The following is a 25,434-nucleotide window of genomic DNA, read 5'->3' as shown; positions in this document are numbered from 1 at the left end:
CACCTGGGTCTCAGATGCAGGAGTTGGGGGTGGGGTGGGGGGCTGGGTCGGAAGCTGTTGGGTCTCTGGGGCAGCTGAGCACACCGAACCTGAAGTCCCCTCGGTTGTTGGCGACACGCTCAGCTGGGCAGTAGGAGGCAGAGATCTCCAGCACCACAATCTCCACCTTCTTGCTGGCGTTGCCCTGGACCGTGGACACGGAGCACTCCCATTCGCCTGAGGCGCCCACACCGATGTGAGACAGGGTCAGTTCACTGTAAGCAGGGGGGCAGGGCCGGCTTGGTGAGGTACTCAGGGGCCACACCACCCCCTAAACGCCCCTGGCCTGGCCACCCACAGGCGCCCTGCTCCAGGGTGTGTAGGATGAGCTTCAAGTTGTTTATTCTTCAACTGAGTGAGGGATACAAGGACATACTCCCTTCATTCTGACTGGCCTTGTGACAATGCTTTTCTGAGCTTCACTTTCCCCATCTTTATCATGGAGTTAATAGCTGTCTTACAAGTCGATTGGAGAGAGTGAGTCTGATAACACAGGTGAGAGCCATTATAGCATACTCCGTAAAACCTCTAAAGAAATGTCAGATATAATCATTTTCTCTATTAGGCAATTAATTTCTATCCCTTATCTGGACCATTGACTTAGCCCTGGCCTTCCATGAACACGCACACACAGGCGGCACACTCCCAGGAACGTTGTGTGCACGGCTCTCTGGGGGGTGGGACATGCGTGCTGTGGCTGGGAAGGGGCACGGGGCCTGTACCTGGTGATGATGGTGCAGTCGTGGATGAGGCTCTCGGCCAGGAGGATGCCCGCCTGCTCATCGCTGTCCACGGGGGCCCGGTTGTGGTACCAGCGGATGCGGGTGTCGTTGCCCAGGTAGCTGGCGGAGCACTGGAAGGGCAGGCGGTCACCCTGGAACACCACTTGGCGTCGGGATGGGATGAGGTAGTGCGTGTGTAGCTCCAGGGCCCCCTCTGTGGGAGGAGAGAGCAGTGGGGCCTGAGTGCACAGTGGGAGAGTCCAGGAGGGGCTGGGCCTGGAGGGAGGAGGAGGGGGCAGGAGGAGGAGGCAGGAGGAGGCCTCCAGGGACAGGAGCACAGGCGAGGGGCAGGAAGGTTTAGAACAAACTAGTAAAAGTTCTCGTTTCCACAGCACACATCACCCAAGATGAAAACATAGAGCAGCAGACCTGAGAGAAGTTTAGAAAAGCTGATGGAAGGCGACCCCCAGTGGGATCGGAGGGAGAGGATGCCCAGGAGAACCTGCCCACCACCCAGGAACACTTCATGCTGAGGGGCTGGAGGCGGCCAGGCCCTTCAGGAGGGAGCCTGGGCCCGAGGGGTGGGCAGGGTCCCAGGCAGGTGTGCAGGGTGAGGATTTGCTCACCGCAGCGCAGCTGGGCCTCCTGGAGGCCACCCAGGGCCTGGGCGTGTAGGGCACTGGGGTAGGCACAGAGCGTGCGCTCGGACAGCTGCAGGGAGTGATTCCGGGCCCAGGATGGCAGCCAGCGCAGGCGGCAGTCGCAAGTCAGGAACTCGGTGCCGAAGTCCCTGCAGAGTGGGGAGAGGGCACGGGGTGGAGCAGAGGAGTGTGGGCTCCTGGAGTGGGGGTGGAGCCCCAGGAAGGGACTGAGCTGGAGAGGGCAAACGTGGGTACGTGTGCACCGGCCCGGCCCAGCAATCATGGGAAGGCAAATATGGTGGAGTCTCAGCCACTGTCTGTCCTGCCTACTCATGAGGACAGATGCCTAGGTGTCTCCCTCCAGGGCAGAGGAACAAAGCGGGGTCTGAGTCCTTGGGCTGGGAAAAGATACTCACACAAGCTTAAGGGCTGGCAGCTCATCAAAGACCCCAGGTTGCAGACTGGAGAAGATGTTTCCAGAAATGTTTCTGCAGGGGACAGGGAACAGTGAGCCGATCTTAGGGTCTCCTGGTGCCAGAGGGAGAAGGGGGGGTGAAGAGCATGCAGGGACCTGTAACAGTTTGGAGCTACCTTCCTCCTCCCAAACCGTCCTTTGGGGTGAGCCTTCCCTCTCCCCTCGCCCCTCACTCACAGTCGGAGAAGCCTGGGGAGGCCTTGGAAAGTCTCAGAGGTGAGACAGCCAATCCGGTTGTTGGAGAGATCTCTAGAAAGATACACACAACCTCAGCAGGCCACATGGCTGCACACAGAGCTGCTTGTGAGGGACACACAAGTGTGGCTTGTGTGGGAACAGAGTGAAAAAGGAGATGAGGTTGGGGGTTCAAATGCTTGCCCCCAGCCAGTATGCTGTGTGGGGTGTGGGCCGCTAGGGGTGGGTGAGAAGAAGGGATGGTGGGTGAGTAGGAGGGGTGTTGCTCATGGGATCCATGGGACCTTCTCTGCAGGGATAACGGGAGGGCTGGGAGGTTTGGGGGCAGGACATGCCACTTACAAGCGCTTCAGCTCCCCAAGGCCCAGGAAGGCACCGGGCTGCACGGTGCTGATGACATTATTCCTCAGGTCCCTGTGGGAGGAAAGTGGGGAGGCCCTCATACCTCTCCGGCTCTGCCCAACCCCCCCTTCGCTCCCCTGGGGCCTGGTAGCCTCACTGTCACAGTAAGTGTCGGGACTCAGTTTCCTCCTAAATCCCTTCACTCCTTAGCACTGGCTGGGAAGCTGGATGAAGGCCCCTGCCCCTCAAACAGGTCTCTGCAGCCTCCTGCCTGGCATAAGGGGTACTTGGTCAGGAAGACGAACGAGGGTGTAGATGCCAGGAGAAGGGATGACAGGGCCTCAGATGAGGAAGCAGGAAGCGGAGCATATGAACAAGAAGTGCGAGCACTGGGCTTGGAGTTGGGAGGCCTTGGTTCCACCTCTGAGCTGCCCTGAGTATCTCATGGGGCGGTTGTGAGAATCATTTCAAAATGGGTGTTACAAATTGCTCTACAGAGATGAAATCTCCCTCTGCCTGGCTGTCGGGAGGTATTTTATGGCTATCCTGCGAATCAATCCAGCTGACAAGCGAGGAAATAGGTCAGGCAGCGGATTGATGACTGCATGGATGCTGACCTGGTCTCAGGGTCCTGGACTCCAAGGCAAGGCTATAAATCACCTGGCCTGGCCCCTCAGAGTGGAGGTTTGCTCAATCCTGTGCCCTCCTCCCCCCCAGGGTCTCCGAGGAGCCCACAAGGCTGAGAGAAGGTGGCAAGGGAAGTACCACTCAGGGCTGAGCTCCAGCAGGGCACAGCCGGGATGGAAGATGGTGGAGCCCCTGCCACTCTCCAGCCCAGAATGAGGGACAGACTCTCCTGCCAAAGCCTCAGGGACAGCTCTGGACTGCGGGCAGGAGGGGGTTAACTGAGCCAGCTCCCTGCTGGGAGGAGAGGAAATGGGTGTCCAGGATGGGGAGGTGCCCTCCCACCAGGGGGCCTGTTTTCGCACTGACAGTTTGAATTGGAGACATAAACACACACACACACACACACACACACACACACACACACACACACACAGAGAGAGAGAGAGAGAGAGAGAGAGAGAGAGAGAGAGAGAGAGAGATGAAACATCATGGCCAGGGGTCCTCATACCTCAGCTTCCTCTCATACCAAGGGCTCAGCCAGCCTCCATAACCCTGAGTCCCTTGGGAAAGAAGGGAAAGCCACCAGAAGGGGTCAGCTTCCCAGAGGGATGGCTTCCATACGCAGGCGTGCTGGGAGGTGCCCCAGGCCGGGCACACGAAGGGAACGTGCAAGCACGCAGACCCTGGAACACCCTGCAGGGTAGAGACTGGAGAGGACCCAGGGTTGTCCTTCCTGCCTGTCAGCCCCCTTTTGCTGCCCAGACCCTCGCCCTCACCCCACCCCCCTCCGATGCTATTCCAGCGTGTGCCCCCTGGCCCCTGTTGGGGTCTGGCCATTCTCAGGGCTCTGTATCCCACCCCCGTGCGGGGGACGGCAGAGGGAAACACATTCCTCATTGTGTCACTTCCCTTCATGGGCTGCCAAGGGGCTGAGGCTGCAGCCCCCCGCTCCTTCCCTCCAGCTCGCTTGTGTTTATTCTCATTTCCTCCGGCCCTCCTCTCCTCGAGAACCTCCACCCGCCTGCCCCACTGATGCTCTGCAGATGGGAGCAAGGCGGCTGCTGGCCCCTGCGCTTTCCTGCCCTGGACTTCCTGCAGCCCAGCCGTGCCGGGGCTACTGAAAGGGGAGCGTCCACCAAGTGTTGGCACTCCTTCCCCCTTGCCTCCCACCTGAAGAGTGGCTTCCTGGGTGACCCAGGCAGCCCCTTGGGAGCTGGCCTGCTCACCCAGACCAGTAGTCCTGGGTCCTCTCCTGAAGGGCACGGACCTGGGCTGAGCTCTGACAGCCCCAGGGCATCTGGTCCCTGGTCCCTAAGCAGCTCCGGGGCGGTGCCCTCCCCAGCAGCAGGAAGGGGCACTGTGATAGAACTTGGCTTCAGACCTATGAGGCCCTCCTAGGTCGGTGGTTCTGCACCGTAATTGCTAAGCACATCCTTTTGAAAATTTGATTATGGCTATGGACTCCCGCCCCAGAAAAATGCATACACCCAACATTGTGCATATGATTTCAGGGGCTGTGAGGAACCCCTGCTCTGGGTTGTCTAATCTGATCCCTTCATTTCTTAGATGAGGTCATGAGGATGCACAGATGTTTCTGTGATGTGGCATCTCCTGTCCCTCTCTGCCCTCTGCTTCCACAGAGCTGTGGTCTTGGAACCTGGAGGAGGTGCAGGATACGGATGGAGCCTCCCCTCCCCCAAACCACTTGCCCAACCCAGGCCAGGCTCCCTTGACTCAGCACACTCCTCTCCCTGTATCTATGTCAACATGGAGTAGTAGGACACCCCCACCCCTGGCAAAAGTATGTGTGTGTGTGTGGGGGGGGGGGTGTGTGGGTGTTTCTGGGGGCAAATCATATCCTATACCCTTCTGGGGAAAATAGAAACTCAGAAAGCTGAGTGTGTAAGAGTGCGTGTGTGAGCACAAGCAACAAAACAGCAGGTGGGTAAGTTGGATTTAATAAAAAATTAAAACTTTTGCTCTTTAAAGGACACAATTAAGAAAGTAAAAGGTGCCCTAGCTGGTTTGGCTCAGGGGATAGAGTGTCAACCTGTGGACTGAAGGGTCCCGGGTTCTATTCTAAAGGGCACATGCCTGGGGTTGTGGGCTCGATCCCCAGTAGGGGGCATGCAGGAGGCAGCTGATCAATGATGCTCTCCCATCATTGATGTTTCTAGCTCTCTCTCCCTCTCTGAAATCAATAAAAATATATTTTAAAAAATAAAGTGAAAGACGACCTATGGAATGAGAGAAAATATTTCCATAAATTATATGCTTGATAAGGGACTTCTTTTTAAAAAAATATATATTTTATTGATTTTTTACAGAGAAGAATAGAGAGTTAGAAACATTGATGAGAGAGAAACACCGATCAGCTGCCTCCTGCACACCTCCCACTGGGGATGTGCCCACAACCAAGGTATATGCCCTTGACCGGAATCGAACCTGGGACCTTTCAGTCTGCAGGCCGACGCTCTATCCACTGAGCCAAACTGGTCAGGGTGATAAGAGACTTCTATTCAGAATTTATAAAGAACTCTTACAGCCCAGTTATAAAAAGACAACCCAGATGAAAAAATGGGCAAAGGATTTGAATAGACATTTCTTCAAAGATGATTTACAAATGACCAATTAATGCATGAAAAGGTGCTCAACACTGTTAACCATTAGGAAAATGCAAATCAAAACCACAATGAGATGCCACTTCACATCCAATAAAAAAGACAGACAAGCCTGGCCAGAGTGTCTCAGTGGTTGAGTGTCAAACTATGAACTAGGAGGTCATGGTTCAATTCCCTATCAGGGCACATGCCTGGGTTGTGGGCTCCATCCCCAGTAGGGAGCGTGCAGGCGGCAGCTGATCAATGATTCTCATCACTGATGTTTCTTTCTCTCCTTCTCCTTTCCTCTCCGAAATAAATAAAAATATATTTTAAAAAAGACAGACAACTGCAAGTGGTGATGAAAATGTGGAAAGATTGGAGCCCTTGTACATTATTGCTAGGAGTGTAAATGGTGCAGCCACTTTGGAAAACAGTATGACAGTTAGAGTAACCATGTGACCCAGCAATTCCACTCCTAGGTGGATATTCCAGAGAAGTGAACATACATCCACCCACAAAACGTGGACAGGAATGTTCATAATAGCATTCTTCACAATAAGCCCAGAAGTGGAAAAACCTCAAAAGTCCATCAACTGATAAATGAATAAACAAAAATGTGCTATAGGCACACAAGAAATATTATTTGATCATAAAAAGGAATGAAGTGCTGATACATGCTATCATATGAATGAGCCTTGAAAACATTATGCTAAGTGAAAGAATCCAGTTACAAAAGACCACATAATCCCATTTATATGAAATGTCCAGAATAGGCAAATCTACAGAGACAGAAAGTAGATTAGTGGTTGCTTAGGGCTGGGAAATAGGGAGTGACTGCTAATGATTCAAGGTTTGGGGATGATGAAAATGTTCTAAAATTAGATTATGATGATGATTGCACAACTGTGTAAATATACTAAAAACCATTGGATTGAATGCTTTAACTGGACAAACTTTATGGTATGTAAATTATATCTCACTAAAACTGTCAAAAGAGATTGAGCGTGAATTTGTGTAACAGTGTGCGTGTGTATGTTTGTATGTTTGTGTACGTGTGTGCGTGCGTGCGCGCACCACATTTGGACAGGGTGGGGCGGCAAAGTTGGCTCCCTCTGGCCCCTGCAGACCTCCCTGCTTGTGGGTTTGAAAACCAAATTATTGGTTCGGAGGCTGCAGAGCAGCTTTCCCCGAGCACTCCAAGACTTCCAGGGTTCACTAGAAAGCGGGGCCTGGCTGAGAAGGGGGCTAAAACACCCCCGTAGGTATGGGGGCTGTTTGGGGGGCGGGGGAGAGGGAGAGGTTCTGGTGGCCGGGAGGACAGCCAAGATGGTCCTAGCTTCCCTCTCACGCCAAGCCCCAGGCCCCTCTCATCTCTGATATCATCCAACAGGTATTTATTGAGCACATACCCTGTGCCAGACATGGAGCTACAACAGCAAGCGGGAGGGCTGTCCCTGAACCCATTAGCCTCCCTTCTCGGCCTTCGACTGCGCCAGAGCCTAGAGCAGCTCTGCGCCGCATTCCTCCCCAAGTCAAGGGGGTGGGAAGGGGAGGAGGGACCGCGCCCCCTGGCCCCGCCTACAGATTAATGGAAACCACCTGGCGGGTGAGCGGCGCTCCACCCCCAGACCCCACTTGCCACCATTCCCATGACCATCTGCTTCTAATGAGAACCCCATCCCCCTGCATACCAGCCCCCCGGGCTTATTAATCTCATTAGGCAATGACAAATCATCCTGGGGCTGCGCGGGCTCCCCGCCCCGGGCCCTCCCTCGGAGCGCACAGCCTCTGGGGGCGGTGTCCACGCAGCCACTCGCTCGCACGCCAGCCTCTCTCTCGCGGCCTGTTCCGGGGCTGTGTGCCCTGTGGCCCACTTGGTCCAGGGCTCTCACTGTGATTGGGGCGCCCTCGGAGGCCTGGAAGCCGCGCAGTGGCTTGCTCCCCATTGACTGCGCAGGGTGGGGGATCTGGGCAGAGAGGCGAGGCACGAGAGGAATGGGCCAGCCCTAGTACTTTCAGCACCTCCATTTCATCTACATGACTGCCTGCTGCAGGCTGGAGCTCTGGACAGTCCCACGCAATGAGGGGGCATATAACATCTTGTAACTTGGAACTCTTCCGAGGAGAAGGGAACTGCCATTTACTGCCTGAATGTCCCTGCTGTCCCCGGCTCTTTCCCTAGAGGAAAGCATTCCATGACAACCTGTCAGGGGAACATGCATTGCCCCATTTTCCAGGCCAGGAACCCGAGGCACCCAAAAGGTGAATGGCAAAGGCATGATTCAATCCCAGAGGAAAGCTCTGGGCCCTTTCATAGCCTGCCCACCCCATCCCAGAAATCCTTCCTCTGGGCAACAAACAGGCTGGCCCATGCTGAGGGGTGTGGAATCCAGAGAGGGGGGCCTCACCCATGTCTGGGCCCTTCTATACACTCCTTGGGCTGACCATGAACTGCCTCTGCTGGTCCCTCTTCCAGGTTTTCTTATCTATCCTGCCTGGCTGATAAAGGTGTGTCCCCTGCATCCTCACCCTCACCTTCGCCCCCAGCTTCTCTGGAGCATGCCTACTCCCATGGGATCAACTCTGGCACATGCCCACTCCTCGCCCTTTCTGTCCCCTCCCCAGCTCAGGGTCCTGCATTGCGAAACAGGGACCAGGCTGGCCTATTCCCCCACACACACACTTACATTGGACTCATTCTCAGAGGCAGAGGAGTCCTCACACAGGGAGGCACTGCCACCATTTTCTGGAGCAGCCCAGACCTACCACTTCAGTTATTAGTTGAGGCCCCAACCCTCCTACAGGACTTGCTGCTATGGGCTGTGGGATGTTAAGCTGCCATGGGCTTGGCTGCCCAAGCCTGGACGTCTCAGCCTGACAGGACAGAGAGATCAGTGTTTCCTGGCACCAACTGCACGCCAGGCCACGGCGTCTCGTTTGTGATGAATAGGCCCACAGTCTACGGGTCATCTGGTCCACTGTTTCCCAACCCCAGATGAGCATGAGAATCGCCTGCATACCTTGCAAGAAATTCCCAGGCCCCTTCCAACCTGATGAATTAGCGTCTCTAGCAGCGGGGCCCAGGCCCTCTCCCATCTCTGAGATAGTGGGATAGTGTTTGCGATGATTAGTTTTACTAGTATGTGTCCACTAGGCCAGGCTGTAGCACCCAGTAACTTAATCAAAACACTAATCTGAAGGTGTTGTGTAGGCATTTTGTAGATGGTAACCACATCGGCTGGCTTTATATAAAGGAGATTACCTTTGATAATGTGGTGGTCCTCATGCAATCAGTTGAAGGCCTTAATAGCAAAAGCTGAAAAGAAATTCTGTCTCAAGACTATAGCATCAACTCCTGCTTGACTTACCAGCCTATGGGTTTGCCCTACAGATTTTGGATTTGCCAGCCCTCATATCATGTGAGCCATTTCCTTAAAATTTCTTTATACGTTTTATAAAGACACATACACACATCTCCAACTGATTCTGTTTCTCTGGAGAATCCCGACTGATACAGTCGTGATCAAGCAGGATGGAGACCTTGTGTCCTCCAGCCCCTGCATTGCCTCTCCATCCTTTGGCACAGAGGTCTCCCCTCCTTTGGAATAACCGGCCACATCACTTTGCTCTTTGATCTTTTCCTTCACTTGTGGATATCACACACACACACGCAGGATCATAGAATTCTAAATCCATAATGCACCTTACAAATCACCCTATCTCCACCGCCCCCCTTTTCACAGATGATGAAACTGAGGCCCCAAACCTGGCGCCCACCCCTGCATCTCTCTGACCTCATCTCTGACCAATTCCCAGTCACAATGCCCTTCTGTTCCTCAGACTCACCAGGCATACTCTGGACCCGAGGGCCTTGCCAACTGCTGCTCTCTCTAGCCTTCTGATTTTTCTGATCCCCCCATCCCTTGAGTCTCAAGCTCAATCACCTTGTCAGCGAGGCCTTTCTTGACCTCACTACATAAAACAGCACCCCCCCCCCCAATTGCTTTCTATCCTCCTTACCCTGATTCATTTTTCTTTGTAGCACTTATTGTCTCCTGACATAATATACCTTTATTTGCTATTTTCTGGGTCCCATCAAGAGGGGGTAAGTTCCATGAGGGCAGGCACTTGGTCTATTGTGTTCACTCCCAATGCCTAGAACAGAGCTTTGCACATACATAAGGGAGATTTGTGATATATAAATGAATGATACAATAAATAAAGGGGGCTCAATAAAGTTCTCTAGAATGAATGACTAGAATGATTCCTAACAGAGCAGGGGCTCAAACTCAGGCCCTCGGGGCCCTTGCTCATGCCCAGAAGCCCTTCCACCTCAGATGACTCAGGATTTAGTCATTATTCCTGGACTATTCTCCCACTTTTCTCTGATTGCCTCCCATGCTTTGCATGCACCTGCTGTGTGGTGACCAGAGTCACAGTGGTGAAGAGAGGCATCTGATTCAGTATGTTGACATGGGTGGGAAGAAAAGGCCATCTTTTCATCTTCATCAGAAGCTCTATCCTCATGAGATTGAAGGACGAGGAGGGGGCAGACCCAGGGGTCTCTGACTGATAAACCGAAAGTGTAAAGATGGGAAGATGTCAGTGAGGCATGAAAGGCTTCTGAGCAGTGCTTGCTTGTGCTAAGAGAAGGGAGAATGTCTCTGGGTGGTGACTGGCCCTTGTGGAGCAAAGCAGAGGGCTGGAGAGGCAGCTGCGGTTTGTCTTCCTCCCAAAGATCCTGGAAGGAGAGTCTGGTTTCCTGCCAGTCAGCCCTCTAAGACTGTGCCTGGGCTGAGCGGAGGAATCGGACTCTCAAATACTAACTGCTCAGGGAAGATAAAACCTGCCCTGTTTGTTGGTGCCCAAGGAGACATTAAATAACAGCTGGTGTCAGCATTTTCTCCTTGCCTGGACCACCCTGTTTGTGAGCTGCAGAGTAGATGATCAGATGGTCACAGAGCTGTGTTGACACTAAGGTCAACATCCCAAGACCCCCTCCCACGCCTAGAATGGCCCAGATCAGACAGAACATGCTCTGCCTCCCCACCCCCACTAACCAAACCACAGATCAAGCTTTCCTCACCGCGGGGGGAGAGGGGTTAGAGGAGAGGCTTTCCCTTCCCCTGTGAGGTGGATGTAATAGAGACAACCTCATAAGGTTGTTGCCCTGGTTAAAGATCTAAACTCCTTGTCATCTAGATACTGCATCTCTATTCCCCTTGAACTTCACTGATCCTTCTTTTGGACTTGACATACACAAACCCCATCCTACTTAATTCTAATACATATGGCATTGTCTGTGGTCTCCACTAGACTGTCATCTCTTTGGGTCTTTGCCGCCTTATTCTTTTGTATCCTGCATTGCATTGATCCAAGCCTTTTAGGCAAAATGGTACTAGAGGGGGCAGGGGCCCTGTTGGAGGACTTGGGAATGCCCAGAAGGGTGGGAGCAGAGATTGGAGAGAGGGAGTTTGAGGAGAGTCAGATGGAAGGGTGGCTCAGTCTCCAAGTAGGATGGGAGGCCAGGTCTTTTGTGGAGGAGACAGGACCCAGAGATGTCGTACAGGCTATGGATCCTGGAGCATGCCAACTCAACAGGAAGCTGACAGAGGGGTTGGTTCAATCCCCTCATTTGACAGGTTAAGTGACTTGCCCATGACCAGGTCAAGTCCCCAACTCTGGGAAGAAGTTTCTTGTGGGCTAGCAGGGCCCTCCTGAGTCCAACCCCAGCCCGCCTGGGTCTGTAGGGTGGACGGACAGATGGAGGATGCAGCTCTAAACTAGGGAGGAGGGGTGTGGGTACATGGAGATTTGGATGTGACCGCTATCCCCACCCTTGGCCCAGGGCTCTGGCCCCTCAGGGCTTTGTTTGTTGATTTGTTTTTAGGGAAGGATGGAAGAGGTCCCAGTCACACTAAATCCTGCCTCAGCCCTTTCTTTATGCTGGAAGGAGGCAGAGGCTTCTGGCCAACTAAGAGGCTCAGCCCTCGTAGCTGATTGTTTATTAAAGAGCATTAATGAGCTTCCCTTAGCTCCTCCCTGCCTAGACCAGCGAGGTTTCTCTACTTCTCTCTGCTGTCACGGGTGAAGGAGCTGGTCTCTCTCTCAGACCAACCCCTCTCTGCCTTTCACCTGGGAGTCAAGTCCTGGGCAGGGTCCCAGTGGGTCTGACTCTTGGTCAGCAGGTCCTAGGTTGTGGGGTCCCTTAGCAACCAGTGTTCCTCATCCTTCCTGAACTAAGCTCTTGCCCATGACCATAATGCCCCACTTCCGCCCCACCTTGCCCCAGCACTTACAACTTCTCCAGCAGGGACAGTCCCAAGAAGGATCCATTCCGGAGCCCAGTGATCTTGTTGTTGCTCAAGAGCCTGAAGGCAGAGGGAGAACACAGATAGGAGAATGTGCTGTTATAAGCTGGAAAGTGTGGATGGAGTGGGGAGCCCATTTCACAATTACAGCCACATTGCATTCTGTGCAAATGGCACCACCTAAAGTTGTGCAGACCACCACCAGCTCCAGGAGACCATAGGAAGGAGCCAGCAAATGGTACAGGCAGACTGGTCAACAGCAAGCCTCAAACCAGGCATTTCACCTGCCCTGGCTCCCCCTACGGCCTAGGTCTGACTTAGGGCTCTGTATGCATGTGGGTAGGTGAATAGATGTGAAGTTGCAATGCTCCTTTATACCTTGGAACCTCCGGGTTTAGCCCATAGCGCCCCCTTCCAGCCCTCCACAGCTCTGTCTAACCTAAGCCCCAAGCCCAATATCCTGAGGACAGAGTGAGGGAATGACCTGGATTGGGTTAGGGCTCTGGCAGGTGGAACAGGAAGCCAGTAGGAGTGGAGGCAGATGGGAGGAGCTGCCCCTTCTTGGGGTCTCCAGCACTTTCTCTGTGAGCTGAGGATCTCACCTGAAGGGGACGCTACCTGCCCTGAAAAGGCCCCAACTTGGAGGGCCAGAGTGCCCTTGCCTCCCTAAACCTGTCTGCAGCCTTAACAGAAAACGGATAGAGCCCTGGGCTTCCCCGAGGCCTCAGCCTTTCTGCCCGCCCCAGCTCTGTTTATTTATTCATTTGTATTTAGGGGAGGAGGAAAGAGGCCCCAGCCAACTGTGTGAACCCACTCCGCCCACCCACTCAGCTTTTCTCTGCCAGGCACCCCGCTGGGAGGAGGGAGTTCCAGACCAGCCAAAGGGCTCATCCCTTGAGTTAATTGCTTATTAAACGCTTTAATGAGCCTCTCAACCCCAACTCTTGCCTGCCTTGGGCTGAGACAAAGGGTTTGCCTTCTTGCTCCCTCTGGATCTGGGAAGGCCAGAGGTAGAGGCCTCGGGACTTCTCTTGAGTGGGCAGCCTCGGAGCTGGACAGTAAGGGAGAGGGCAGGGGCTGGGTCCAGGCATGAGAAGAGCTGTCAAAGAGTTCTGCCCCAAAGCTCACTGGGAGTGGGTGGGTGACTATATCAACAGGGCAGTGAGAGGACCCCAGACATCTGACATCCCACCTACTCCAAGAGGCTCTGGAGAACAGACAATGGCCAGCATGGAGGCAAGAGTGGAAGGGGTGGAGCCCTCATCTCCTTCCTCCCTCCACCCCTCTCCAAATAGACCCTTCCTGTCCGAGTCCCCACCTAACACCTAAGGTCCCTCCGACAGTGGCATTTCTCAGTAGGGCCTGAAGGGTGACTGTGGGGAGGAGTTTGGCGTGGGGGCGGGGGGAAGAGGGGTGTGTGTGATGCTGGGTTTCCAAAGTGCTTCACACACACACATAACGTTATCTTGATATTTCCAAAGGTACATCACAGTAGTCACTGTATGAGCAATTAGAACTTTCATGAACCCTTTTCTTCTCATTTTATGGATTAGGATAGATAGTTTTATTTCACATTTACAGGTGTTGCTGGTAAAACATAAATAGTCTTGTCAGTTCTTAGTGCCTCTAATGGTCTCATTCAGGCCCTAGTGGGGCTAGGGTGAGTGACTGGTTCTTGATGGTGTGACTTTTAAATTAAAGCCTGCCTTGAACCTGGTTGGGTAGCTCAGTTGATTAGAGTGTTATCCTGATACGCCAAGGTTTCGATTCAATCCCTGGTCAGGGCATATACAAGAATCCACCAATGAATGAATGAAAGTAAAAGCCTGCCTCTTCCCCAGCTCATTCCCTTCATACACCCCAAGTGAAGCTCTTCAGAGGTTGCATCAAAAGTTAGAGAAGGCAAGAAGGCCCCACAGTATCGTTAGGAAAATCAGGGAGGGGTCCTGAAATGTCACAAAGAAGGTGGAAAAAGGGCATCTCTTTTAGCCTCCCCTCAAAGCCAGGGGTCTCTCCCAGGGACTGCCCCTTCCCTGGGTTCCTGGGAAAGAAAGAGGATGGGGATGCTGATGGGGGTAGGTGGCAAAGAGGAGAGAGAGGTGGGAAGTACGAAAAGATAGAGGAACAGAGCCGCCTGATTATCACAGTGCCATCTACAAATCTGGAGGCCTGAGAACATGATTTCCCAAACTTGGGTTGAGTATGGACCTGTCAAAGGGAGGGAAAAGTATCTTATTTCCTGCGAAATGTCTGAGGATTCCAATTTGAGAAACATTGACTTTAGACATGAAAATCTTATCCTATGAAAATGCCTTCTAATTGAAAATCATCTGCAAAAGCATTTTTAAAAGATCATTGAATTGAAAACAGAATACTGTATTTAAAAGTTCTCCAACTCCCAGATCCCTGAGATTAAAACCTGGGATCCTAATTTGAGAACTGGTCTAGAGACAAGTCTAGAGATGGTGTTGAGGGGAAAATATCACACATTCTCCAGACTTTTTGTTTTTTAACATTGAACTCCAAATTCTTTAACCCAGAGCTCGCCAATAGAAGTACAATGCAAGCAGCATATGTAATTTTAAATGTTTTTCTAGCCACATTTTTTAAAGTTTAAAAATAAAAACATTAAATTTTCATATTCACCCAACTCATGTTATCATTTCAACATGTAATTAAATACAAAATTACTGAGATCTTTTCCTTCTTTGTAATAAGTCCTCAGAATCTGGTGTGTATGCTCCTCCTCCAGCACATCTCAATTAAGACCAGCCACATCACAAGTGCTCAGGGGCCACCTGTGACTAGTGGCTTTAACCCTTATCTAGTCTCCCTGTGGCCAGCACCTCCCCAGGAGGAAGTCTGGATGAGATAATGAGGCAACTGGGGTGGTGTGTGCATGTCTGGGTGGCATGGGAGCAGAGCAAAGGGTCAGGGACCAGCCCCTGAGGCAGGTGAGGACCAGCCTCTTGCCCAGAACAGCTCATCTCTTGCATTCCAACCCTCTCCACCTGAATCAAGAGCCCCTGCAGGCCAGGGCCCTGCATGCTCTCTGAGGCAGCCTCTGTTGTGCTGGGGAGGAGAGGGCAGAATGGGGTAGGGGTCAGCTGCATCCACGCTTCCAGCATGGCTAGCCGGGTGCAAAGTCCAACCTCTTGAAATGAGGTGTTTTTTTCCCATTGCAGAGAACATGTTCCTGATCCCCCACCCTCTAAGCCACTCACAGAAGCAAGGCCACCAGCACACAGCACTTCATCCTTCTCCAGTGGCCCCTCCTGCCGCATGTCCAGCCCTTGGACAGACTTCAGGCAGACATCTGCATGATTCAAGTCCCCAGACACCCAGAATTGGATCTTCTGGCCTTAACGACCTAGACAGGGCTGAGGAAATTTTACTTGAGACCCAGATTCTCCGGAGAATGGTCTCAATTATGCTTGTCGGTTTATTTTTCCGGAGGTGCCCATGGGAGTCTGGTGAGGGAGGAGAGGGCAGTGATTTGGGTCTGGCGTTGTTATGGGCAGGTAGGAAACTGGCAGTTATAGGGCTGCTAGTGGGGTAGATGAAAACACACACACACACAGCCTCGCCCAATGGGGAGAGAAATGTTCCTACCACACTAGGCTGTCTCATGGGAGGAAGACAGGCAGGGTGGTCCCAACAATCGGGCAGGGAAGGGGAAGCCTCAGTCCCACGGTTCTTTCTAGTGTTGCAGACACAGTGCCAGACTTGGCCCCATTTAACAACCCCCTTCCCCCAACTACCAGACAGACATTTCCTGGGCCTGCACCAGCCGCTGGCCCTGCAACAGCACTGGGAGCCAGCCAGGTGGATTTCCCTCCCAACCACTAGCCCCACCTCACAGGCCTAGGGGCAAGCCCAGCATCTTCAGCTTCTTTCTTCCTACCTTCCCTCCCCCCATCTACCAATCAACATCAAATTTTCACAGGGAGGCAGCCAGTCCCTGGAGTCCCCTGTTCTCTACCCCAGAGTCTGAAATCTGGCCAAGGAGAGGGGGCATGCAGAGTCCATTTCAGAGCTGTCTCCCAGCTAGGGTCCTATTTTAGGGAACAGAAGCAAGCAGAGTTACCACTAATGAGGCTAGAGGTCAAGAGAGCGAGTGGCTGGCGTCTACAGGGAGGCCCTGTGGCCTCTGGGAAGCCACAGGAACTCACCAGATCCCAGCCTGACATCAAAGATGACCCTGTAGGGGTCATGTGGGCACTACTCTGTAGGGCGTGGGGCCAGCAGTTGCCTGAACCAAATGGTTCTCCCATGTGCAGGAAGAGTAAGTCATACATGTAAGACACCCCGACCCAACACAGAGATGCAAGGACCACAGGTCTGGACACTGGATCGATGCTCTCTGGAGTCTGAACCTGGAGTTTAGGCCATCACCAAGGCCTTCTGGGCTGAGAAGGCCCCGTCTCCGACACCTGCCTCTGACCTCGGCAGTGTCTTAGGGAGACCACCGGCAAGGGAAGGAAGGCGGTCTGCTTGCTGACACCAAAAGAGCCTGAGGCCCATAATCTACCCTGACCGTCAAAGTGATGCTAGACTCCCAGCCTCTCCTGCAGGTACAGTGCCCAGGGCCTTTGAGCAATTTTAGGGCTCACAGAGATGTCTAAAACCTTAAAAAAAAAAAAAAATCACTGCCTCTGAAACATAAACACTACAAAATAGAAATGAATAAATGCTTAATTAACTAAATGACTACCAAATATCATACTCTGTCAATTAGCAATAATTGTTACGTGTCATGAAGGTTGGGGGAGCACATGGATGTGGGTGATAGGACAGTAGGTTCTCCAAAAGGGAGACTGCCTCTGGTCCACAGGCTCTGCTTTGATGCACATCCTCAGGCTAAAGGCGGCCTTTTGTGTCCACTCAGCCTGACTGCAGGGGACATAAATGTTGGAGAGGATGTCAGCAGGCCTCTCCTTTCCATGATCCTGTCCCTTGGCTGGAAGTCTGTCCAGTCAGCCCTGAACCCCTACTGGTTAGCAGCAGAGTCAGATAGGGCCTTCCTTCCCCAGGGTTTACGGGGTCATGTCCTGAGACAGCCTCTGGCTTCCGCTTTGAAGCTGGGCTGTCCAGGCAGGGCCTGAGGTCAAGGTCAAGAGAGAAAACAGTCTGGAAATGGCTTCTATGAATGCGGCTTTCTTGTCTCCTTTTTTCTAACCTATCCTCTCTATAAGGCACCCTGTCTTGGTGAGCAGGTGTTTGTGGTAGATGGCCAGTGTGCTTTGATGGGGATTTTGGGGACCCCAGCACCCTAGCTGTGGTCATTCACACCTAGGCATTCATTCATGTGTTCTTCAAACTTACACTAACACCAATTGTGTGCTCAGCCCTGTGCATCACACTAGAACTTCAGTGAATGAGAGCATAAATGAGACAGGGTGTCTACACTCTTCCATGCATGGAAGGTGAAGGGAGATGTGTCAGACAGTAGATGTGTCTGGAATGTTTGTGTGCATCTGATTTGAGGAAGCTGGGAAATTACTCCAATCCATCTTCAACACTTCCTCCAAACATGGCCCAAAATCTCACCACTGGGGAGCCAAGATTTTGAGTAAAGAAAGTGAGTTTCTTTTTAAATATAAGTAAACTTGAAAGCATCAATCTGCTATCAGTAGTTTATACATAAGTATAAATTATCTCTCGTCTTTCCACCCCAGAAGTTTTCCTTGGGAGCCCTGAGGCCCTGATCCTGTCTTGCTTTGAGAGTCTGTATCCAGTCTCCACAACAAGACACTAAGGCCCTGAGGGCAGAGAGCAGGCGTCTCACCTCCTGGCCTGGGGCTGGGCACACCGCAGGCACTGGCTGAGTGAATGGATGGGTGTCTGGAGGGACAGGGGTCCAGGGAAGGTGGGGTAGTCAATAGACAGTTCATGCTAAACCCTGGTTTTCCCTAGTCAGGAGGCAATTTCCTCCTACCTCTCCCCCCACTCCCATCCCAAGTCAGTCTTGCCAGTGCTCACTTCGGAGCTAGGAGCTAACCCGGCTCCAAGTACAGCTCTTCTGGACCACCACAGGGGGTGAATAGTCCAGAAGCTGAGCGGGGAGAGGGAGAGCAAACACTGGGAGGAATGCTTTAGAGAACCTGGTCCCACTTTTCCTGGGTGAGTCTGATTTCAAACACTCTGAGTGATGACAGTGGTCTCCTTAGTACACCTTTATTTGTTAGGCTAATCTTGGGGGTGGGTGCCCCCTTTCTTTGGCTCCCAAATCCTTAGCATATGGCCCCTGCTGTCCCCAGGGATGACATCTCATTGGTCAGTGTGGGAAAAGGCTGGCTGGGCCAGGAGCCCTGGGGTCTGGCTAGGAGCTTTGTGAGGTTGGGCAGGCTAGCCCCTCTCTTGGGGCTTTCCTCTCTGTAAAAGATGGGTCTATACGGAAGACTCGCACCCCTTATAGTATTTGATGGCCTTTCCCATCCTGGACATGGAGACTCTGGGAGCCTGAAGTCTAGGGTTTCTGCCTCACTACACAGTTCCCAGCAGGCAAAGGGCCCTGGGGGGAGGGGGGCTCAGCCTTCCCTTCCCAGCTGGGAGATGTCTGGCCCCTCAAGTTCAGGCTGGAACTCCCTCCTCAGGCTGTTCCCTCTCCCTCATTCCTGGCTCCTCTGTGACAGATTGGTTCCCCTGCCCCTCACCTGGCCCCATCCATCTTGCACACCCTTTGCTCCCCCATCTGCCTCTCCCCACTCCCAGGACCAGGAAAGATGGGTCCTGGGAAGCTGCCCAGGTTAGCTAACACCAGTTTCTCTGCTCTCCCACCCCTGTCACCCAGTCCTAAAAACAAAGGAATGTTCTGGAGTTTGGGAAGGATGCCGCCCCCCCCCCCTCCACCCCAGGAGGGAGGAAGGGGAGGAGGCAGCCTTGTCCTGTCAGTGTCTGAGCTCTAAATAGAACAGAGCGGCTGGGCTGGGGGAATGAAAATAAACAGCCCCTCTGAGCAGCCCCTTCCTAGCAGATACCGGATTTTCCTTCTGGCTCCTCAGCCCAGGGCCATTTCCCTCCTCTCTCCTCCCCTGCTCTCAGTCAGATCCCAAGGAGGCACAGGGCAGTCTCTACCTCAGGATGATGAGGGAATGAAGGGTCCAGGTCAAGGCTGTGTGGCATTGGGGAACTCCCCTCCCCTCTCTGGACTTTGGTGAGGAAAGCCCATTGAATGGAAGGCCAGGGATCGACTCAGAGGTGGCTGGAACATTTTCTCCTCCAGGAAAGGGTTCTTATCCCAATGACTCCCATGTGGCATAAACTTAGAAACACTCTCTCCCATTAAAAACATGACCCCAAATTTAAGGGTCAATTTCTGGTTAGGTTCAAATTACATTGGTTTGCCTTTGTCTTTGGGGAAATTCTCAGGCTCACCCCTAAGGCAAGGGGTTGCTGCCTCCACCCCAACACTGAGGGATGATCCATGGTAGCCAGCAGAAAGGGATTCCTAGGGGATCGGGAATGGCTGGGTTCGTGCCCCGGTTCTGAATAATTCAGGCCAAATAATCCATTCTGGGTCCTGGGGGCTGAATTATACGTGTTGTCTTTGGAGCTCAGCTCATGGCTTCCCCAGTCTCTTTGGTGCCACGAGGACTCAACCAGTGAACCCCAGAGGGTTCTGTTCTCTGCCCGTGCTCGCCCTGAGATGGGACCATGGACCCTGACATCCTGCATGGGTGGGGGAACCCTAAGGGCACGGGATCCCAAGACTTCCAGCTCCTCTAGCAGATAGGTGGGAAGAGTCAGGGAGGGACTTAGACTTCCTCTGGGCCCCTCATTTCAGGTTGGCTGGGTCCCAAACCCCACATGGGGTGTTGCAGTTGAGACCTTGCACCACTGGAGGGTAAGGGAGTGTGTTGGAGTGTCCTGGCCTCCTCCCACTTCGGCTTTTCCCTCTTTTCTTTCCTTCTTTCTCTTCACTCTCTCCCCCTCCCCCCTCCTCCCCTCACAAAAGCTCTCTGTACACAGCCACTTCCTCTGGCTGCTGTCTCTGAGCCCAGACCTTATGAGAACCATATGGGGGAAAGAGGCTGGAGGAGAAGGGGGTGGGGAAGCTGGCCTGGGCCCGCCCCTCCAGCCAGCATCATTCCACTCCCCTCAGGCTATGTTGCATGGCAGTTGGCACACTTTGCCCCAAACTCTCCTAACTGGATCCTGGTGGCTGGGGTGAGGGGCACTGAGGGGAGGCCTTAGTCCAGAGCTGGAGGTCCAGAGGGAGACTGGTGCTCAAGAACCACTTCCCTGAGGCTGGAGCAAGGGCTGTGAAGGGGCCGCCCCTCCCCCCATGGTGCTTCTGAAGACCACCAAACTCAGAGCAAAGGGACCCAGCCATGGATAGGCACATCTGTGTGACAAATGCCCCCTCCCCTGTGTAGTGGGTAACTTTCCCCCAACCATTCCCCTAAACTGGGAGGCTGAATGGATGAGGGAGGGTTTGTTGGCTCTGGGAGAATTTGAGTGACCTGTCCCATGTCTGGCTCCCTCCCCACCCAGCCTTGGAATGCTCCCAGGTCAAAAGGGCCTGGGTCCTGCTGGGAAGGAACAGGGTTTTTTTTAAAGCAGCATTTGTGTCTATTGGGTCTCAAGTCTAGCCAGGTGAACAGTGAGTCCCTGACCGAGAAGACCGCTAAGAGAACGTGACCATTCCTGAAGCTGCTGTGAGCCAGCGGGTGACTATTAGCGAGGGCTGGACTTGCTGATCTACAAGGCCCTTGTCAGTGCAAACGGTCTAGGAATTTATGACACCGGCTGGTATCCTCTGGGGTGCTGCTCCGATGTCCTGGGATATCCACCTAGGAGATTTCCTTCGGCAGTTATCTATTATCAGTCCTTCCTTGGAATTCCTTAGAACGCCCCATCCCCCTCACTCTAACTGCCAGAGCTGAGAACCAGAGAACAGGCCCATCAACTGCTGCCCAGGGGTGGGTGGGAGGCTCACAGTGGTCTGCATCTCCCTCCCACACCCACGTCCTCCCTCAATAAGCCACCCCTTTGGGACCTTCCCCCATAAAGGACAGGAGCATAAGTGCCCACAGCTGTCCTGTGGACTGGGCCTCGAGACTGGGGGTGGGATGGGGTGGGACAGATGGATCAGGAAGGAAGCCAAGAGTTGTGCTTGCCTGGAAAACTGCGAATGAAAATCCATTAGAGGGGGGAGGGGAAGTGAAGGGTGGGGAGGGGGAATGTAGTCTACGAAAACAGAAGGCAGAAGTTGAGATAATAGGGTGGAGGTGGAAGGGTTTTCGGTGAGGTAAATAGCCTTTGAACTGCTTGCAGGCCTTCTCTGAGTGAGGGTCTTTGCAGACAGACACCTTCTCTAGCACTTTCTTGGCCTGAACAGTCCCAGCACCCAGTGCCTGCTGGGCTTCCCAAGGTGGAGTCCCACTTCCCCTGAGGACCTTTCAGCAGGGTGGTGTGTGAAGGGTCTGGGATCTGGTAGCCACTCTGGACGAAAGCGGGAGAGGAGGAGGGAGGATAAAGCCACTGCAAAAACGATTGGCTCAAGTCCTGTTGTTTGCACCAGGTGACAGGCAAAAAGGTGAAAGGGGAAATTTGTGTGGAAAATGAAAAAGAGCAGGGAGGAGTTTGGGAGGGTGTGGAGGAGGTTTTCATGCTCTTAGCGTCTTGCGTTGCTGCCAGGCTGAGGCGGCAGCCCCTTTTCAGGCCTCTCTTCCTTCTTCCCTCAAGATGCATGCTGGGGTAGGGATGGGTGTGCTGGAGACACTGAGACCAGGGAAGAGAATCCCGCCCCGCTTCTACTGAAGAATGTGGCTTCTTTTTCTTTAGGAGCCAGCATGGTGGGGTGGAGAGTTGGGGGGAGGGGGGAGGTGGGCAGCAATCAGGATCAGGATTATGTGGGGGGTGGGAGGAAGAACCTAAGAAATATGTCCATGGCTGTGGTTCAGTCCCACTCCAGGCGGATGGGCCAGGGGCGCTCAGGATCTTCTCTGGCCTGCCCTGTCTGTTCTCCCTGTGGGGATGTCCAGCCAGGCTCAGGGGGCGATTCCTTTGGAAGGTATCTTAATGCTTTATTTTTTTAAATATATTTTTTAATTAATTTCAGAGAGGAAGGAAGAGGGAGAGAGTGATAGAAACATCAATGATGGAGAGAATCATTGATTGGCTGCCCCCTGCATGTTCCCCAATGGGGATCGAGCCCACAACCTGGGCATGTGCCCTTGACCGGAATCGAACCTAGAACCCTTCAGTCCACAGGTCGATGCTCTATCCTTTGGAAGGTATCTTAAACCAGCTAGGTCAGTGGCCTTGGATGAAAGGGGGCCCTTCCTGTGGGGGTGGTTTGGGAAGATGAACTGGCAGTTATGTCTGCTGCCACCCTGTCATAATATATTCTCACCCAGAGTTGGCCCTGCTCTCACCTTGGAGTGGCGTCGGTGGGAATTAGCCATGGCTGGAAAGGATTAGCTGCCAAATTATTCTAAGATGTGTACTGCCAAGCCACCTTTTCATGTTCTCCCCCTTCTTTCTGCCTTCAGTACCTTAGGATTCCCTAATTCCAACAGACAGCATCCTTCCCAGGTGTGTGAGCACAGCCACAAGATCTGGTGCATACACACGTACCTCTCTCGGAACTGAATTGTCATGGCCCAGAGGGGACATGCCACCGGCCCAGCTACTCCACACAGCAAGCATTTTTCTCCTCCAGAACTGAGTGGGCTGGAGAATGTCAGGCCTGTCTGGACCCTTCAACACTAGTGGACACGCAGCAGGACCTGGAATGAGCAGCCACAGCTGCCTTCTCAGGCCATGGCCACATCTCTGAGCTGCTGGGAGGTGGGAGAGAACAGACATACTGCCCCCACCTCCCAAATGCGCGCGCGCGCGCGCGCGCGCACACACACACACACACACACCAGCTGGAAAAAATGCAGGCCAGGCAGCCAACGTCAGAGGCTGACCAGTCCTGTTCTGTCAGGAAGCGGGCAGCCTCTGAACTCACCCAACCAGAGGCGTTACTGTATTGTTCTGGACACAATCGGGTAGATTGTGAGCCAGCCCCGACTCGGGCAAGGGGCGTAGGGGAAACGGTTGCCACTGGGGTCAGGAGGACAAGGAAGGGGAAGCGGCTTGCAGCCTGGATCCAGGACAGGAAAGGGAAAGGAAAGGGCCGCCGCGAGGGCCCGACCCTCCACCCCACAGGGCGTGCGTGGAGCTCCAAGCACGTGGTCCGCGCAGGAAATCGCTGGGGTGGGGAGGGGTCGCTAACTCTCCTGCGGTTGCGGGGACTTCAGACCCCCGTCGAGTAGGGTTGGGGTCGGGTTGCCAGCAACGTGAGGGCTTAATAAAGTCTCTGCCTGGGAAGGGAACCGGGATGACGTAAGGAGGCTGGGAAGCAGCCTCCACCTCCTCGGCCAGGTTTCTTTCTTAGAAATCTTTGCTCTAAAAAGTCAATCGAGAAAGAGCCTAAGGTGGTATCCTATTCAGGGGAGGGATGGAAGAGAGAGGGATGCAGGACCCAGCGCAGAACTCATTTCCCAGATGCGCGTGGCAGGAGAGGGGTCCAAGAGGAATCGGGACGCCGGGGTCTCGTTCAGACCACAGGCGCCTGCACCCCAAGGACAGACTTTTCCAAGCTACTCTCCCGCCTGCACTAAGTAGATCAGCCGGCTGGAAGCCGGGCTGCCAGACTCGGGGAGCGTATGGAGCGCCCCCCACTGGAGGAGCCTGGCCCGCCAGGTCAACCCAGGAGACTCCTCCCGTCCGACCAGGGACGCGTCCACGGTGGTAACGACCACAGCCACCTACTGCGCCGCGAGCGTCGAACTTTCCAGAGATTTCTCCGTCCCTCCCCTCCCACCCCCGCCTTCCCACCCACCTCAGGTCCCCGAAGTTCGCAACACAAGCCCAGGCTGGAAACTCGAGGGGCGTGGGCGTCCCGCCAGCGTGCACTCCCCTTCACCTGTGCAGGTGAGTGGGCGCCCGAGGTCCCTCTCTCTGGGTCGCGCCGGCTCCTCGAAGCCCACCTCCCCTCCACACCTCTGGAGCCATAACCTCTCCTCTAGTTCTCCAAGCCTGCCTTCTCGGCGCCTGCACTCCGCCTGTCCCAGAGGTCTGAAGTGGCGGTGGCGCCCCAGTCCCCCTCTTCTCGCCCCTCCCGTCAAGTCCCCATTCGTCCTCCCGTCGGCTCGGGCGGGCCGGCCGAGTAGGGTACTCACAGGGTAACGGTGCCGTTAGGCAGGAGGCCGGGCTCGGGAGGCTCCGGGAGGTCCCCGCCGCCGCACACCACCCTCCTGCGCGCCGGGTTGGGGGCGCCGCCGCTTAGCCCCTTGGGCCGCTCCCCGGAGCACTTGCAGCTGCGGATGGGGACGGGGCAGCCGGGCGCACCTCGGGTCTCGGGTGCCAGGAGCAGCAGCCACGACAGCAGCGGCAGCAGCAGGCGCGCGGGCGCCCTCCGCATCCTGCATCCCCCGGCGCCCATCAGCCCATAGCCCCGCGGGGACCGACAGCACTGGGGCCGGGCTGCGCGCGGGCCGGAGGGACCCGGGCGTACGGGAGGCGTGTTCAGCAGGGGCCCGGGGCGCCCAAGGGCGGGGCAGTGGGCCCTGGGCGGAGGCAAGCCCGGGGGTCCCCGCCGCCGCACCCCGGGGGCATGTCCGGCGCGCGCCCCGGCGGGGTGGACGCGGGCGCGGCTGTCAGCGCAGAGCGGGCGGCCCTGCGCGGCGCGGCCGGAGTCTCAGCGCGGGGCTCCCGGGCCCCTCCGCGTCGCTTGCTTTCTCAGCGCTGGGCTGGGACCTAACGGATCGCGCTGGGATCCTGCTGCCGCCGCCGCTGCCGCCGCTTCGTGCCATGGATGGAGGCAACTCAGCGCGGCGCTGCTCCCGCCGTTGCCAGACCCCGCCCGCCTTCCCGAGGGGGCGCCCTCCCCTCGCCAGCTCGTCCGCGAGGCCCTAGCGCCTCCCGATACGCAGCCAGGCCGGTGCCCTCCTGGGTGCGAGAGCGGGCAAGCCGGCTTCAGGCCCCGCGTGTCCCCTGCACCCGCCCAGAACCTAGACTCCTTCTCTCTCCCGCCCCTCTCCACAACCCATTTCAGACCTTTAAGCCCACCATCATCACTTTCCCCCAAACCCTCCCTCCCTCCTGCTCATCCAGCCTGCACCCCATGCTTCTGGGGCTTTCAGTGACCTGCCGGCTGGGCTGGACCAGAGGTGTCTGGTGCTCCATGTTTTGGATTGAACTTGGTTCATCTCTCTGGGGTATGAGACTTGGCTTCCCTTGGCCCCTGACCATTGGGTCAGCCTGGAAACAGGCTCTCACTCTCACAGCCCTACCCCAGCCCCTGCAGGACACAGCCGGAGCCTAAGGAGGCCCAGACCCTCCTCCGCTGCTGTGACCTTGCCCAGTGGGGCGTGCATGTCACTTGGCCAAAGAGGGGGCAAAGGCCAAGGCAGAAGGGCTAGATCTTGCCTCTTACCACCAAGTGCTTATGTGTGTGTAGGGGGTGGGGGCGGGGGGAGG

General features: G+C 54.6%; 1 protein-coding gene across 1 annotated transcript in view; it reads right to left on the bottom strand.

Annotated features, from left to right (window-relative positions):
• The window catches only part of ADGRA2 (adhesion G protein-coupled receptor A2), a 32,919-nt gene extending 8,180 nt beyond the window's left edge, over positions 1-24,739 (bottom strand). Inside the window, exons 1-8 of the mRNA XM_080663103.1 lie at positions 24,135-24,739; positions 11,944-12,015; positions 2,415-2,486; positions 2,055-2,126; positions 1,819-1,890; positions 1,388-1,551; positions 762-975; positions 90-254 (exon numbers count right to left, since the gene is read on the bottom strand). Of these exons, the coding sequence (XP_080519229.1) occupies positions 90-254; positions 762-975; positions 1,388-1,551; positions 1,819-1,890; positions 2,055-2,126; positions 2,415-2,486; positions 11,944-12,015; positions 24,135-24,397 (1,094 nt within the window). The 5' untranslated portion in view covers positions 24,398-24,739. The remainder of the gene's footprint in view (positions 1-89; positions 255-761; positions 976-1,387; positions 1,552-1,818; positions 1,891-2,054; positions 2,127-2,414; positions 2,487-11,943; positions 12,016-24,134) is intronic.
• Positions 24,740-25,434: the final 695 nt, after the last annotated feature.

Source organism: Plecotus auritus (genome assembly GCF_963455305.1).
Source record: "Plecotus auritus genome assembly, chromosome: 3".
In the NCBI taxonomy this organism is placed as follows: Eukaryota; Metazoa; Chordata; class Mammalia; order Chiroptera; family Vespertilionidae; genus Plecotus; species Plecotus auritus.
This window is presented reverse-complemented; position numbering and strand designations above follow the sequence as displayed.